This window comes from Plectropomus leopardus, chromosome 16, assembly GCF_008729295.1.
Source record: "Plectropomus leopardus isolate mb chromosome 16, YSFRI_Pleo_2.0, whole genome shotgun sequence".
Classification (NCBI taxonomy): Eukaryota; Metazoa; Chordata; class Actinopteri; order Perciformes; family Serranidae; genus Plectropomus; species Plectropomus leopardus.
The window spans coordinates 16,743,510-16,761,207 of NC_056478.1; the positions used below are offsets into that span (position 1 = coordinate 16,743,510).

The 17,698-nt window shown below is 39.0% G+C and overlaps 1 protein-coding gene across 1 annotated transcript in view; it reads right to left on the reverse strand.

Moving 5' to 3' along the window:
- The window catches only part of enpp1 (ectonucleotide pyrophosphatase/phosphodiesterase 1), a 33,786-nt gene that overhangs the window by 13,667 nt on the left and 2,421 nt on the right, over positions 1-17,698 (reverse strand). Inside the window, exons 2-13 of the mRNA XM_042502944.1 lie at positions 13,915-13,987; positions 9,874-9,934; positions 8,246-8,343; positions 8,086-8,165; positions 5,980-6,099; positions 4,951-5,060; positions 4,776-4,841; positions 4,602-4,674; positions 3,158-3,266; positions 2,048-2,179; positions 1,921-1,952; positions 1,656-1,783 (exon numbers count right to left, since the gene is read on the reverse strand). Of these exons, the coding sequence (XP_042358878.1) occupies positions 1,656-1,783; positions 1,921-1,952; positions 2,048-2,179; positions 3,158-3,266; positions 4,602-4,674; positions 4,776-4,841; positions 4,951-5,060; positions 5,980-6,099; positions 8,086-8,165; positions 8,246-8,343; positions 9,874-9,934; positions 13,915-13,987 (1,082 nt within the window). The remainder of the gene's footprint in view (positions 1-1,655; positions 1,784-1,920; positions 1,953-2,047; positions 2,180-3,157; positions 3,267-4,601; positions 4,675-4,775; positions 4,842-4,950; positions 5,061-5,979; positions 6,100-8,085; positions 8,166-8,245; positions 8,344-9,873; positions 9,935-13,914; positions 13,988-17,698) is intronic.

Consider the following 17,698-nt stretch of genomic DNA (forward strand, 5'->3'; position numbering starts at 1 on the left):
ACCCAACACATTAATGCAGAACTATGGCTACATGAGTGCTACAGTTAATAGTAATTAAATGACTAATTGACATTTTATGCCTTTGCGAAGCACAAGGAACACTCTCAGGTCTTAGTTTTCTAAATTTTCCTTAAACTTCAAGATTGCCATTAAATTAAATGTAAATGTTAAATCAATCCTGCAATTCAGTTCAATCAATGTTACACAAAATAACCAGTTATTCCAAATTAACAGGCTTGGACAACATGATGAGCTTTCTTTCACTTGACTTAGCTTTTCTTTGCTTCACTTCACTTTAATGCCCCATGACCAGGGTCAGTGGCATTATTGAAAAGTGGCTTGTTTTATTTTCTTCTTCTCAGTCAATCAGAGAGCTTGTTGTGCTTGCATGGCTCTCCTCTCTCCTGGCCAGCAGGCTGGAAACGGATTTTTCAGTCATCTAGTGTAATACATTATCAGCAGCATAAGCTTACAAACCTTATGTTTCAGCCATTTTTAGCTATTTTTAAAGTAAAGAAAGCAGTTTGGAGAATGTTCTTTTATACAATAATGAGTCCTTTTAAAAAAGGACCAGAGTACATGTAATAAAATAATTTTAGGGCAGGTCTGACTGATCTTGCAACCCTATAGTTGCTCTCTTCTCTGTGAATCTTTGAAGAGACATTTAAGTGTGTTTTGGCAGAAGCAGAATTCCAGTTAATGTGGCATGACATTTAGAAATGGTCAGCGGTTGTATGGTTAATGGACCTGCACTCGTAAAGTACTTTTAACACAATGTGTCAAGTTATTTACCCATTCACATACACACATTCATATGGTGGCCAAGGCTACTGTACAAGGTGCTACCTGCCAGGAATCGAACCTGATCGTCCGGTTGGTGGATGACCCGCTCCATCTCCCAAGCAACACGCCCGCATGTATGTGTGCGAAGTTATATAAGTTAATATGTTAAATTTTACAAGTTAATAAGTTATATTGTATATATTTGCAAAAGTATTTTTTATAAAGTCTTTCTCAAATTTTTACACTAACTTTTTAAGTCCATAATCATGTTCTTGACTTCTGCAGTACTTTGCTTTTATTTTAATTTCCTCTTACAGGGATAGTTCAGATTTTTTGAAGTGGGGCTGTATGGGGTACTTATCCCTAGAAAGTATATTATAGATAGTAGATGTCTGTCAGCACGCCCCAAATTTGAAAAAACACGCTGTAGTCCAACATGAAAGCTACTCAATCAACTGCTGTAGATGGGTCAGCAAGAAAAAATGTTTAAGCTACCAAAAAAAGTCCAGCAGCTCAGTGTCTCTGAGCTAAAATTACTGTTTTGGTTGATGGAGTCTGGTGGCATTGACGAGAGCACAGATGGGGAGCTGAAACTGTGAACAGCTTTTAAACTATCTCATTAATGTGTTTATTCCATATGCTTTTCTCATCGATCAAGAAAAAATATTTCCAAACTCAAACTGACTGTTGTCAGTTAAAAACACTTTAAATGAGTTTGGCTCAAAAGTTAAAACTTGATTTCATTAAAATTTAATGTTGTCTTGAACCGTGACTTTATAAGGTTTACTCCCAGACAATCCAGTGTAAGTCTTCTTGACATTTAATGACCTAACACTGAAAACTTAAAGACAGTGGACTAAAAGGTGACTTACAGCGCAGCCTGCCACCCTTGCTTCATGTAGAGGTGTCCTCTCTCTATGCGTTCGTTGTTAGCAAAGTGCATCCTTTTGGGGAGGTTTTCTTTGAGGTACGGCCTCATTGGCTGGTCAGAGGTCCTGCACTTCAGAACAGACACAGAAGAGGAGAATCAACACACAGCAGAGGGAGAATGGGATTGTTTGACCTGGAGTCAAGCAAGCAGATAATTCTTCATTCTTCTTATCAATACAAAAGTCACATTTGGAATACTTCGCATACCGACAGGTTCTTTATCAGGCCCTCGTAGTCGACTGAGGAAAGAGACACAGGACAAGGTCAGCCACACTGGCTACAAACAAACTGACACTGAGTGATGCTGCAGAGCCGGAAATCGGCGCAAACTCACAGGAAAAGAAATCCTCTGGGAGCCTGCTAGGTCTGATGCGAGCAGCCGGGCCTTGGATGACAGAAAACCTGTCAGTGTTGGTGAGGTAGTTTGACACATATGAAGCCTTGTCACAGGAGGCCTCCTCCATGCCTGCAAAAAAAGAAAAATAATAATTTCTTCTCTGTCTATTTCATAAATGGAGAAGATGTTTGAATTTAGACTTAAAAATGGAGCTAAAGGAATAATGGCATGAATTGTGTAAAGATTGTGCACCTTAACATAACTTAAAAAAATCTAGTCTATATGTATATTTTTCTTGTTTTTTTCCCCATGATGTTTTTCCCCTTTAGAGGCACAAAGGATTATCTAGTCAGAAATGCACTATTCATTTCCACAGTTTCACATCCCTTAAAATTTACATCACAGTGTTACATTTGTTGTGTGACATGATGATACTCCTTGCTTCTTGTCCTTGATGGCTCACAGCAGACTAGTAACTAGCTCAGCAGGTCAAATTGAACATCTTACTTTCAAATGACGTCTTTGATGAGGATATCTGGGCATCGCCCTGAGCCACATTTACTCCCACGCATTGCTCTTTAATATACCTAATTACAAGACTACACATATGGCCTCCAGATGCCCGGAGAAACTTCATGTCACAAAACATCCTCCTAATATCCTACTGAGAACTGTTTCTCCAGTTTACTTCTAGATAATAGACTCATTTTTCATCAGCTTTCTCTCTGGTATGAACCTGTTGTTTCCTCCTGTAACAGGTGCAGTGACTCAACCAAGGCAAACATTTGAGAATGACACTAAGCCTCTAAAGTCCCCCTCAGTGTCACACAGGCTCTAAAACGGCGATGTCTTAGCACTGTGAAAACCCAGCGATTAAGGAGACATGCATCATGTTTGTTTGTGAGCACATGCACAGTTTTGAATAAAAGGGACAGAAAATACCACTTTCTCTGAAAAGTGTGAAATTATTTTTCATTTAGTTTAAAGGATTTGTTTATGATATCATTTTAGCTAAAAGAACTGACTTCTGTATTACTGCTTATTTTGTCACCTCTTTATCTGTAAAATTACAGTGTCAGCTGTATCACACACGTGTAGTCATCTCACCATGGTCTGATATGATTATTAAGTTAACACAGTGGTGCAGGTCTCTCTCTGTCAGTCCATCCATCAGCAGGCCCAAAATCCTGTCCACGTTTTTCAAGGCCGCCACAACCTAAAGACACAGCAGCATTTATTCCCGAGTAAATGAAAAAAAAAACTGCTACCATGTAAACACATTAAGAAAACCTTGCTTTAGAAAACACATAATTAAAACATTTAATGGACCAAAATGGTTTTGTCAGCATGGCCCATAACAATAACAGTTGAAATGGAGGCAAGATATTGAATGAAAAATAAAATAATTTAACCAAAACAGTCTCAACCCAAGGAGCATCTAAAAGTTTTTTGAAAACTAACAAGGTTTAATTTTAGCTAACAAAGATGCTTTAACTTTTATTCAAATGTGTTTCTTTAAAGGTGCAGTGTGTAGGACTGCGGGGGAATTATTGCAAGAAATGAAATATAATATAATAAGTATGTTTTCTTTCCTGACAATAAGAATTGCTGTGTTTTCTATAACTTAGAATAAACCATCTGTCTACATAGGGAGCAGGTCCTTGTCTGAGGAGATCACTATGTTGCACCACCTTGTTTCTACACAAGCCCAGAACAGGCTTTTGACAGGGTCACTGGCATTATTACAGCAGCCACCCAAGTTACAAGACCATCTACAACGACTAGCGTCAGAAAACCTCTGAATTGTAACCGGAAACTGTTTTATTCAGTGTTTTTACTAGTTCAAATTACCGGGTCTGTTGGTTTTGGAGGGAAAGAGACCTCTGAGATAAATCAGCCCCTGGTAAAAACGTCCTGAACAATGAACACTAAAGAAACTCTTGACGGGAGAAGTTTCAGCTGGTTGCAATTCTCACCGCCAGATTTCACTGAATCCCCCCATAGTTTACATACTGCTCCCTTAATGGTTACACTGGTATATGCAACTGTAATTATCAGTGGATGAATTGATCCAAAGAAAATTAATTTGCAAGCATGTCGATAATTGGTTGTTTTTTTTTTAAATTTCAAGCAGAAATGCAAGAAAATGTGTTTCAGTTTTTCAAATGTGAACATTGTTGGTCAAATAAAATAAATAATTTGAAGCCTTCTTCTTCTTCTGCGGGTGGAGTTTTTCCACAATCCTTACCTCACAAATACCATACAGTAAAAACATCTGTCATCAAATGACAAAAGTTTCATATGTATTGTCGGTCACGTGATAAAAAGTTAACCAATTTCCACAACAACAAAACTGCTGATGAAGACAGTGTGCTGCAACTGAAAGCTCTGGAAAAGCTTATTAGATGACTTTAGTGTAAGACTTTGTCAAGCTGTCTCCAAGGGTGAAGACTAAACTTTTTCATCATTATTTTCTTTCGTGTGTGGTGTTCTTGCAGATGATTAACAAACAGGTTCTATCTGCAGGTTTAATGTTTGCTGACAGACTGACCTGACTGCTTGCTGGCCCATAATAATGTCCTGCTGAGTCAGGTTCATCCAGGTACAAAGTGTAGAAGTCGGGTCTAAAATCATTAAAGCCACCGTTAAAAGTGATGATCAGTCATTATATTATGTGAACTCATCAAATTATGTTTTGTTTATGATAATAAAGAACATGTAATACCTTTCTCCCTGAGGTAAACTAAGCCATTCAAACACTGTTGACACCCTCTGCTCAAATTTTATGCTCCTGTAAAAAAAACATGTAATTCATACACAAGTTAATACACCGCAATATTACACCATAAATGTTGCAGACACAAGTTTAACGGTATGTTATGTGATGGCTTCACTCTTACTTATCATAAGACTTGTAGAAGTCTGGGAACGTGCCATTGATTCTTACATCTGAGCCGGGCCAGAAGAAAGTTGCTGCTTTCAGTTTCTGACGCATGGCAGTGATCCAGACCTGAGGGGAGGAGAGAGGAGAGGAGAGGAGATGACAAAGAATGGAAGAGGAGAGGAGACAAAGGAGGAGAGAAGAGGAGATGAGAGTGTCATCTAGGTTCATGATTAATTCACACACACTAAAGCTGTAGCAGACTAAAACCTCATTCATTCATCACACAGCAGACGTGTTTAGTCCATTAAGATGAAAGTGTAATTCCTCACAGACCAGCCAAGACTGATGGAAATCTTACTGCATAGTATTGTGTTGAATCGATACCTATTCGTCAGGTCAAATTGTTTCATTTATGCAGCAGGATTGTAAGCATGTTTTGGCAGATGCACTTAGTTGTATTAGTTCATTATGAAAGAATGCATTCAGGAGTCATCGTTTATTCATTTTTCCCTCATGGAAAGCCATATATCTGCTGCATGGTGTATTTTCATGGAGAGCAGCCTGTCTCGCAGTTGAGGAATGAGATTTAAGAGGCATCTCATTTAAACCGGAACCACAAAGTGTCTAAACAAGCACAACTCACAGCCCTCACAAGCTGTCATTTAGCACAAGCAGAGTCCATAATTATATGAAGAAGCTCATTGCGGGGAGACGTGATTCTTAGCTATGAAACTCCACGCTGTCAAAAACAAATGCAGACAGCAAATTACAGCATAGTCTGAGCACAATGCTTCATATTTCTTGCACAAGACAAGTGCCTTTTTGGATTCAAGTCAGGTTTTCCACAAAATCAGGGTGTGTTAACTCCCACATATAACAGCACTGCCTGGCTCTGGGATGTGTGAAGGAAATGTTGGGAAAGCATTGCTCAGAGTTGCCCTGCTGTGACTTTGCTAAGCGAAAACACTTCTTAAAGACTAATATTTACTTAACAGTCACATTGCAACTATTGCACACAATATCGTGGTCTCACAGATTCACTTACTGGCTCTCCTTGGTACCATTTTGGGTTGAATTTCTCTCCAGTTTTCAAGCTGAAGAAAGCATTTTGAGTCACGTCATACATCTTGTTGTCCACAATCCCATGAGACTCTGGATAAAGACCCTGCAGATAAAAACACACAGTCAAGGTGAGCTGTTATGATTCTGTGGCAGCAGGGATTTAAGTGATTATCTTGTCTCTCCGGTCTTTCTAACCCGAATATTACTGGTAACCGCAGTAGTTTATTTTAATTGCAGGGTTTGTTTTCAACCAGGAGAGGTGAAAACCGCTTGGTAAGCCCCTTGGTTCTGCTGCTGTTCCTCTTCACAAGCACATGTAAGCTATTAAGCCTCCACAGTAATCTCTATACTACTGTGGAGAGACGCTGACTCTACAATTGCAGGAAATGCCCCCAAAAACAGGAGTTCACAGTTGAAGTGTGTTACACTAATCTGCAGCAGTGTGGAAAGTAAAAAATTGCATTTATTCAAGAAGAATTTTGAGGTATTTACTTTTTAACCTCACTATATTTAGTTGGCAGCTAGAGTAACTCTGACGGGTAAACGTTTACATAAAAACTATAACAAGTTAATGAAATGCAATACTTTGTTAAAGGTTAAACCAGTTGCTTCTAACCTTTCTTTTTTGGCTTGTGACCTCTTACATAAAAGCAGTGTTTACTCAAGAGGCTCTCTAACTTTCAGACATTTACTGTATAAGGTGTTGGTAGAACCACCAAAGAGACAGCTGTCCTCAGAACTTCTCTGTTTTTTTTAAATCAGTGTTCAAGACCCAAGGATGTAAAACTCAGAGGCAAAGATGAGGGAATATTACAAAAATGAATTAAAATTTGTTTTACAGAGCTTTGTTTTTCTTCTTTTCTGCCCCATTAATTATCTCACAATCCCTTAGATTCATTTTGTGACTCTTTGAAGTGGAACGAACACCTAGGCTGACAGCCACCACACTAATTTCCAATGTCTATGAGTATTTCCACCAAAGACACAATTCCTCCCTGCCTAAGGCCAAAAGAGATAAAGTTATCCAATATTTCACAAAAAAGATTCAAGTCCAAAAAATGAATATCAATATGTGCAGATCATTGTTTTTTTCTTCTTTTCTTTCTAAGCATCTCACAACTCCCCAGATTTACCTGGTGACCCCTAGCTTTACGTAGCTTTACATACAGCAGCTTAAATTAGCTACTTTGCAAGACTAGACTTATGGGGTTATGCGGGGGGTTGCCTTTCCTGTTGAGCTGTTAACTGTGATGAGGAACCCTCTAAGGTGGCCTTAAAACAGTGTTGCCAAGTTAGCAATTTTTTTCTCGCTATATTTAGTGACTTTTCAGACCGTCTTAGCAATTTAATTTCTTAAAAGTAGCAAGTGACAAATTTAGCAACCTAATCAGACATCAGATAAAAGAGAGAATATATATTGTCATTCATTCCCATGCATGCTGCTCTGAATAATCACAGTCCACGGCCCTTCTACCATCAGCCATCACTTGCAGAGGGAGTTTAGTTGTAGTGAGTTTCTATGGTTACGTTGACGCTCTTGCTCAATGGATTGGAGGAAAGTAGTGTACTACAGTATAAGACATCATAACTCTTACGCTATTTAAATGTTTGGTTGAGGGTTTTTCTATGGAATCTAATTCAGCGACGTTTTAATGCTTCCACTTATGCGCAATGGCATTAGCATTACTCAAATGAGTATGTGACATCATCTGGTGACTTCTGGAGCTAGTGCAAGCTACTTTAATTGGAAAAGAGCTGGAAACACTGCCCTAAAATTTAGAAAACCAGATGCAGTGACATGCAGGCTCCCCTACATATTGTATTTCATGTTTTTTGCCCCTGCCCTTCAGACAGCCTGAGTCCACCACTGATGTAATAAATAATATGTATAAATAAATCACGGGGACATTTTCCTGTAGAACAAGTACTCTTTGATACTTTACTGAAAGTAAATTTTACTTAAAGCACTTCTGTTCTAAATATGGGACTTTTAGGAGCTTTTCCTTCACCACTGACAAAACAATTCAGTCAAAACAAGCTGTCCTATAAATCCACCCCCGTCTCTGTGAACTAACCAGAAAACACTTACAGTCACAATGCTGTAATGGTTGGGAAAGGTCTTTGTGGGATAAACAGGCCTCATGTATGGAGTTGTTGTTCCACTGTTACCTGCAACACAACGATGTTCATTCAGAGGATGTACTGTAAAACCATGAACAGCTGTGGAGTCAACACTGTTGGTGACTTACGTAACATGTTGATGATAGGAAGGTGGCTGCTGTGATCTTTCAGATACTCCGCCCTGAACCCATCCAAGGACACCAGGATGAGAGGAGACCTGGAGAAACTGGGTGGGAAGACGGAGAGGAAGAGTGATGCTTTAAGTGGACACTGAGACGGGTTTGTCGAAGAGAAAAGGAATAATTACTCAGCAGGGGACGTCTTTGGCACCAGTAGTGAGGCACTAAATGTTGTACAGTACAGTAGGTCTGTGTAGAGAGAGTACAAAGCAGCTCTTTGACTGAGCGGGCAAGAGGAGAAAAAAAAATCACAGACCACACAAACACACAGCGGAGGAGATCAGGAAGAGAAATTTGACTGATGATAAATCAAAGACTTAGAGGCCCTGTTAGGCCCTGCTGATATGTTTGTTGCCCACAGTAAAGCACGGTGTTTTTTAGTGAGAGTTCTACATTAATTTAATAATCTGCAAGATCAACAGGTCAGTACTTCATAACTTTTGATTACTTTTACAGTTATCAAAATATTACAGCAACTGTACAAAGGGCTGTGTACGTATATATTGACCAAATGCATGGAATAGTGTCAAGTAGGGTGGGAAATTATTATCAGCTGCACCCTGTTACAATTAATTTCAGTCTATTCAACTCACTTCAGTCATTTTTATTGCAGCAAAATTCATCAAGTGGACTGAAAAAGCAATTGATTTTATTATTTTAGTAGGCTGAATAAATTAAATTATTCAACAACTGCAGATGGCTAGTTAGCTTTCCAGCTTGCCATTTCCACCATGCTGCTATGTTATACTGTTCACAGAGAATGAGGACCAATGTTACAATAATACAGGACTGTCAGCGTCTGTCAGCGTGTCCACCACATCCATGCAGATTTATTTTGAAAGAACAACAGCCAATTAGGAAACAGCAATATCACATTATCAGGCTCTCTGACCAATGGTGCAACTTTATCACTCAGTCACTCACTCACTTATAGACACACATTATAGGGCTGGCCTCACGTGCTGAGGTCCTGCCAACAATACAAACACACCCAGGACATAGAGTGACTTTGGTATAAAAAATACAGACAACATTCATTTGTTTAAAGATGTTTTAAATCCCAAAAATAGCTTCACTTGGAGCCACGGGTTTTTCCTTTTCCGTCGTCTAATGATTCTGTCTGGGGTTCCTCCCTCACCAAAGCAGAAACACTCACACATGTGACCACACACTCACCAACACATGCCTGATTACTCAGAGTCATTAGCTTAGTTTCCATAGACACTACTGTGTTTTTCCACAAAATCAACACTGTCATAAAAAACAAGAATCATGTATTTGTTTTTAAACACTTTATAATGACAGTGACAGAGAAGCTTTTATTTTTTCTTGGTGGTCACAGTTTCATTTCCACTAAAAACTGTCTACTGGGAACAATGGATTTAACTCAGTAAAACTGTGGGAGTTACAGCTGAAAAGCTTCATTCTCGGCACTAAAACATGCAGACAGATATCACACAGAGGGGGGGAGGGGCTGGTGTAACCCCAACTAGGCCAGCTGAGATTTCAGGCATAATTTTCCATTAAAACCACATCAGTTCTCACATCATAAAAGCAGAACTAGAGTATCATATTACCCAGGTGGACAGTGTGACTGTTGAACTTCCTGTTGTACTTGCTGTAACCAGAGCTCTCCTCCTGTAGGAAAAGAGGAATATTGTCAGTCAAAGAAAAGTATGTTTCCAGTTGCTTACAGTATATTTTTTTGACCTAATGTAAGTGTGCAGACACAATACTGATGCTGAGAAACACAAGATGACTTAAAAAAACAAATAAATCAGAGAGCTGGATGATACGATGTGATGGAACTATACCGAGAAACCTTTAAAACCACTGAAAACTGGTTCTAATTCTTTAATGTATCTTTCAAACATTAAATATTCAAGACTAAATGAGCAACAATGAATTGTAAAGGATATCATTTATGTCCATGTATGATAACATCTTTCTGTGCGTTACAACCTGGGACTATGGTTAACCCGTGTCTCCCTGCTTTTTATACTTGGCATGTCAGCTATCAGTCAGGGGGTCATTTTATGGGATGAATCTCAGAGTCTTGCCCATTTCACTATGATTAGACGGGCCCAAAACTTTCAAAACCAAGCAGAAAAATAGAAGCTAATTTCAGCTTTTTTTTCAGTATTGTTTTTGTTGGAAGAATCCTCTGTGTAAATACCATATGCCAAGACAAATACCAGATATTATCTGTGCTGTGCAAAGAGTTTGATACTGAAAAAGGAACTTAATCTGTTTCACAGCCTGTGTGGGCGTGGTATGACCCATACAAGTACATGACATCATATTTTTCCAACTGAGCATGGGTCAGATAAGAGGCAATGGCCCCCTAGGCCCAAACACATCTCTCCTTCATAGGAGCAAGACAAAGACTTTGTAATGGTTTTGCATCTGTTTGTGGTCTTTTTGTGTCTCTTCCAGGTCAGTACGTGTTAATTTGAGAGAGGTGAAAGCCATGGCCACTGACACTTTGGATCTCTGAGCCTGTGCCTGGTACAGTAATGTTCAGTAATTCAGCCGTCCAGCTGAGCCCTGCTCACGTAAAACCAGTGAGAAAAGCAAAGACAAAAACAGAGATACAGACATTTCTTATGTAAAACATCCAATACTGTTTAAACTTTAGCAGAAGATCTTGTCTACATGTCATAGTAAGATATGGTCTGAGAAATATGTTTTCTGGGGTTTTTAAATATTTAAATTAAATAGGATTATTAAGTCATTTCAGTGGCATACAGGAGGAAGTGAAAGTGCAGAAATGCCATACTGTCATCCACAGATTCATGAGATGACAGAAGAAGGCTGAGGGTTTCCTTTGCCTCTTGGCCTGTGAACTCTTTGCACTATTTTTCAGAGCAAAGAGAGAGAGCACAACTCTGTAAACCACATGAACATGTTGCATAAAAGCATAAATGAATAACAGCACAGACAGACTCCATGAACAAAGACAAAATACGTCATATTTTTGAAACAGATTCTGTGCCGGACAGGATGTGTTCTCAAACAATCGAAACCATCTGGACTTTGTTCTCATGGAAATAAAAGAAAACAATAGAAAACACAGCTTTACTTAAAGAGGGGTGATCATTTAACTTGTGACCACATCATCACCACTGAGACCATTCATGAACATGCAATTTTACAAAGTAAAAGTTCCTCCCTTGCTGACACTTTCTTTGCACTTTTTAATTGATCTATTTTATTGGCGATCATTTAACTAAAACACCGATACAGATAATCAACAAAATGCCAAATGTCGCCCCAATAATCTGCCAGTCCGAAATTCTGTCGACCCTTAGTATTTCACTTATTTTGTAACGGTGTATGAATATTACACATACTGCCATGATAACAGTATGCATAATATGATCTTAATTCAGCTACAGAAGAAACTTCATTAGTTTGTTATTTCATATCAGCATATTGGATATTGGCAAAAAATCCAATATTGCATGTCATTAATTCACTTGAAGTCCTGTTTCTGACTATCTAACAAAGGTAAATCTAATATTTAGTCTGCTTTTAGAAGAATATAGATGAGGTCTAAATTAGTCATTAACCTTTTCACTCCTTTCTCCTTCATATCTGAGGAGGTAGGTGTGAGAGGTGTGGGTGAAGTTCAACAGATGTCAGCTCTGTGTGACAATGCACTAAAAACACAAAATGAGGGATGTTAGCAGAGAACCAGGCTCAGTTTTTGGATAAGAAAATTAGAGAGAGGGGGTCACATAAATAAATGTCCAGGAAGAAACGAGTGTGTCTCATTTTGGTGTTGCAATGACATGTGATTTCAAGCACTCTAACATAAACCTAACAAGCATACAATATATACTCTAGTGTTCTCTCCCAAGCAGCTCCCCCAGCATTTGAAAACAAACTTGTCTTGCATGAGGACATTCCCACAGACAAGGTGTCTCAAAAGCAGGAAGTGTTTTTCCACCTCTTTCACCTTTCAAGCAACTGCCTTCCCAATAACATTTGTCAAGCCTGTTGCTGACTGGACACATGACAGAGGGAGGGTTAGCATGACGGTGAGAAAGCCCCTCTTCACTGCCTCTCGACGCCAGCAGTGTGGTTTGGACCGAACACGGGGATGCTATGTCTCAGGAGACAAGTTGCTGTGGTCTGTAATCCACAGGAAAACCCGCTTTCAGAATTTCATACTACATACTGTCAGCCTCTAGGAAGAAGTAGAGTCCTGAGGTTATTTTTATTTCTTTTTATCTTCTTCCAAAGGCCTTACCAAGAAAGCAGCATTTTGAAAGAAGTTCCAACAAAGCTCCATAGATGCAAAAAAAAGCCAAAAAAAGAGTCTGGGTGAGTGCAAAGTCAAGATTTATTCTTCCCATATGGCTTTCATGTTAGCTGGGTGGGAAATATAAGTTAAAGGGAAATGCCACAGGAGAGAGAGCACCCCGCCCAGGGCTGGGGACAGTTGCCCACAGTCACCACCACTGCCTCCGAAATGGAAGAGGGGTGTTTTGGCACAGCGGTTTGCAACAAAGAGCATACTGACGCTGCTGCCCACGTCTAACCAGAGGGAATCTATAACTGCAGAAAACATGCCAACCTCGGGTGAGCATTCCTGTCTCACTTGAATGTGCATTTACAACGTGTTTTGTAACATGGGGGCAAAAAAAAGAAGTTTTGACACCACCACCCAGACAGAAACATATCCTGTGATATAAATCACATGCAGTCCCAAGAGGGAACATTCGCCTCTGTTTTGCTCTTCACCAGCTGGCTGGTTGGTAACCTGACCCTCCTTCACTGCTGGTTTAAATACTTCCTGTTTAGAGTTTTTTAAGGGAGCTACAGTTAGCAGGTTCTACATTAAGTACACTTTCTGGTAGCACAAACAGCAAATTTGTAGCCTCACAGTGGGAGGATGCAGTTGTTCCTCTGCCGTCTAACAACTTGTAGTATGTGTTTTCACCAGCCTTAACTGAATAACTGCTCCAAAATGTAACCTGAGATGGTTATTTCTGTCCATCTCTCTTTTTGCAACCAAAGTATCCCCATACACTCTCTGTGTTGCAGAGTGAAGACTATGGCTCACAAAGAGCTCAGCCAAAAAATATAATAATGGTATCTTTAATATTCACAGACGAATGAAAGCAAGAGATCAACGTTGTTACATTTGAGAATGAAATCTAAAATTAGAAGGAAAGAATTGGCATTGCAATATATAGTGCAGTTTCCCATTTCCCAGAGCAGCACTGCACAGATTTTCTGAATTAAAGTACATATTTGTATATTTTTATTTGAATAAGGTGGTTACTAACACCTGTCAGTCACTGGAATACCGTGAAATGTATCAAAACAGTGACATTTTTGGATCACTGTTGTTCACATTCATGTTACATTCATGAGTGTCCTTGTGTGTGTGCATGAGATACAAAACATTGCTCTATTGTGATTCTAGTGGTCAAAAACACCACTGGTTACATTTAAATTGCAGCCTAACTATATTGTAACTAAATCATGTCACCCACTGAAAATCCTTCCTGCTGCTGTAGACTGTGCTGTTGGATAAGTATGGAAACACCATTAGAAACATGCTTTAGCTGTAACATGAAGACAATAAAAAGGTTATCAGTGCCTACCTTTCCCATTATTGCTCTGTGTTAGGGAAAATACCACAGCGAGGACGACCACCAGTACAAGCAGCAGCAGAACCTAAAGACAGAGAACAAATGTCAGGATGTTTGTTAAAGTTACTGAAGATAACGATTCATGAATCACATGCAGCTGTCAAAAACTTGACCAAAAATGTTTGGTTGAACTCCTACCACTGATAAGAAGTTTAAAGTAACAACAGTTAAGACTCCACAAAGTCAAACACTCTGTGTGTGCATTCTTGTTACAAATAATTCATGAGGTTACAACTGTGGTTTTTTGTGAAATCATTCTAAAACTATTGGATGGATTGCCATGAAAGTTGATTCAGACATACATGTTTCCCTCAGGAGGATTTTTAATAGGTTCTGTGATCCCCTGACTTTTTGTGTAGCATCAGAAATTTGATTTGTCCAATACTTTAGTTTATGACTAAATACCTAAAATGAATTATATAATTTACATAATAATCAGCTGAACTTTGTGCTTAAGGGCTGATTAGCAAATGTAAACAAGCTAAACAAAGATAGTGAGAATGGTAATCATTACCTAGGTCTATTAAACGAAGGCTGGGACATGGTGTCATATCATGTCTTTTAATCGGGGTACAACATGTGCACAGTAAATCCTGGTGTACGCATGCCGAAAGGCCCTATAGCTCACACACTATAATGAGATATGGGGATTGATTCGTTTCAGTGAGGTGTCCATATTGTCTGTGGGCCAGAATATATCTTATTTAAAAAATAAAGATGTCAGTAATAATTATAATAGAGCAATCATTCTGAAGATCTTTAATGAAGAAAAACATTACCAAATGCTTTCTATGTGAAAACATTCTTGTATACGATCGCCATCCATTCAAGCGTACCCAAAATGTTCTTGTCAGCCCACACACACCCAAAAAAAACATGAGCGAACACACTGCAGTGCCAGTAACACCGTGCATGTGTAACTGCCCTTAGCACCCATGAGGTCAAAAGAGTGTGATCCAGCCTTTATTAAATAGCATTATCCTCTTAACATCAGCATGTTGCCATTGTGAGCATTTTGTCATGCTGACGCTAACTTACAGCAGCACTGCGGCTCACAGCCTCGAAGAAAATAGATGTATTCTTTTATATTTGTTTTTATTTATTTATTTTTAATTTTGTTCAATCATCCATTCTTTAATTCATTTAATATTTTTTGTTGTTTTTTTGTGATCCTTAATCAATCCTTACTTTCGATGGAATAAGAGTTTAGCAGCGCTGAGTGGAGGTAGGCCTGTTATTTTTTCTTTAAGGCTGCCCAGTGTGATCTTATCATTCCCAGTTTCAGCCATACACCATCTCCAACTGTCCAAATGTTGGTCTTGGTTGTCTATAATTGAAAAGTCAAAGGACAAGCTGCTTCTTTATCAGCTGCTCAGCTCATATTTGCCCAGAAATTTCTGCTCACTTGGGGTTTTAAATTAAAGGGGTGTTTCAAAGGGAGCGTTTCAAAGAATTCTGAATTAGTTTATTTACTGAGGTGGGCGTTAAGCAATCATTGCCACCTGTTTTGAAGCCCTGTAACACCCACATCGGGCCTGCAGCAGTTATTGCAGTGGGTGTTTAAGTAGTGAAGTTGAAAAAAGTGCCCAGCCTGTTTGAAACATCTCTCTTGTCCTTTAAGTTAACTGTTTTCAAACTGTTTAGCATGCGGCACCTTAAATAACCATCTTCCCTTTAACCATCTTGTGACCCCTCAGATCTATCTTGGTGCCAGTTGCAGGAGCCTGATCAGAGGGCTATGAGCTACTGCTGGAAGCAGAACTGTAAATGCTTCCTCGTCATATGGTGATGACATCCTCCTCCTTTCTTTCTCCGAAAAAACAAAAAATTATCTCGTTCAGCAAAAAATATTCCATGACATCTTTTCTGTGTCGTAACCTTTTTCTGAGGCAACTGTTTTTGGAGCCAAGGTGGAACGATCAAAGTCAGTACTCAGCTTAATTTGGTCATGTTCAAAATCACAGGCCAAGCCAGAAACCTTGGTGTAGTCATGGACTCAGACCTGAATTTCAAGAGATGCTTTAAGACAATTACACAGTCAGCCTACTATCACCTTAAGAACATAAGCAGCCTGTCTCTGCAGGCTCTGGAAAAATCTGTCCACGCATTTTCTCTTTCATAAAACTTGACTATTGTTAATGTTAACTACTGACTGCTGTTGAAAATCAGATATCTGCAGCATTCAGTGTTGCTGCTCGAGTCCTCACTATGACCAACAAAGTGGATCACATCGCTCCAGTTCTGAGGTCTTTCCACTGGCTTCCTGTCCATCAGAGAATCAATTTCAAAATACTATTCTAGGTTTATAAAGCACTGAATGGTTTAAGGCCCAAATACATTTCTGACCCTCTGCTACACTATGAACTATCGAGACCTCTAAGGTCATCTAGGACAGGTCTGTTTTATGTCCCCAGAGTAAAGACTAAACATGGGGAAGCAGCATTTAGTTGCACCACATTCCTGGAACAAACTCCCCCAAACTGCTGGCCTGTTGCAACCCTGACTTATTTTTAATAAAGGCTAAATAAGGCTTGTTTACCACTGCCTATTAATTTCTTACACTGCACAGTTACCTTTATTTCATAACTGCCTTGGTATGCTTTAGCTTGCTTTTATATTCTATTCACTAGCTTTTCATTGTGTTTAGATGTCCTCTTATAATGTGTTTCTGGTGCACTTTGTCTTAATGCTTTTAATGTTTTCATGTAAAGCACTGTGAGTAACCTTGTTGCCAAAATGTGCTACATAAATAAACTCATCTTGCCCTGCTTCAAGAATCCCACTTCTTCACATCAGTCATAAAAATTGTTATCTTATCTCACTGTATCTAAACAATGTAGAGGAGTTTATTTATAGTAGTGAAGCTTATTTATATTTTCTTTCTTTATCTTATCTGTAGTAGTGGCATATTTCCTTTCACCTAATGTGTGGAATATAAATCCCCATTGTTTCCAATGCAGACAAACATATCTCTGTTCTGTTTTCAAAAGTGAAGATAGATATAACACATAAATCAACAGAAGCTCACTTGTAGGAGGATGTTTATAACATGTTGACATACACAGGGAACAAATTAGGCTGTGGCTGATATTCTACTGGTTTTTACGACAAACACAACCCTCTGACTCAAAACTAGATTATAAATTTTCATGCCGTACTCATTCATGCCCTTTAATTTAATCACAATAAAAGCTGTAGTAGTGCGCAGTAAGTCTTAAAAGCAGGATTGTGCGAATCATCAACCCACAAGTAATCCATTTAGTGTGATTCACATACGCGAGAATTCCTAGACGGGTATGAAAATATGTTGCTGTGTGTGTGTGGTGTCTGGGTATGTGCACTTATTTTCTCCAGCTATAGGTGAAGAATGAGAGAGACCTGAATAGTGCAAGCTCCTTGGGAAAGACGTGGTCTTTGTGGGTTGTGAAAGTAAACAGTCTGTCTGGTGGAATCCTACTTGTGGGACACTGAAACCCAGTACTACCTTCAGTTTTGTCTCTATTGTCTACACAGCAAAGACCTGATTAAACTGTTAGGAGTCAAAACACAACTGTGACAACACAAAAAAGTCCACATCAAGACACGAAAAGTCTTCTAAGACTCGAAAAGACAGAACAAGTAACCCTGTAGTTAGAGTAAAATAGCCCTGCTTTATGGCTTCATTGCCAAGATGTTGCAATCATCCTTTTGCAGAACCTTAAATATCACTGCAGTGTAAAAGTAGCAAAATCACAAT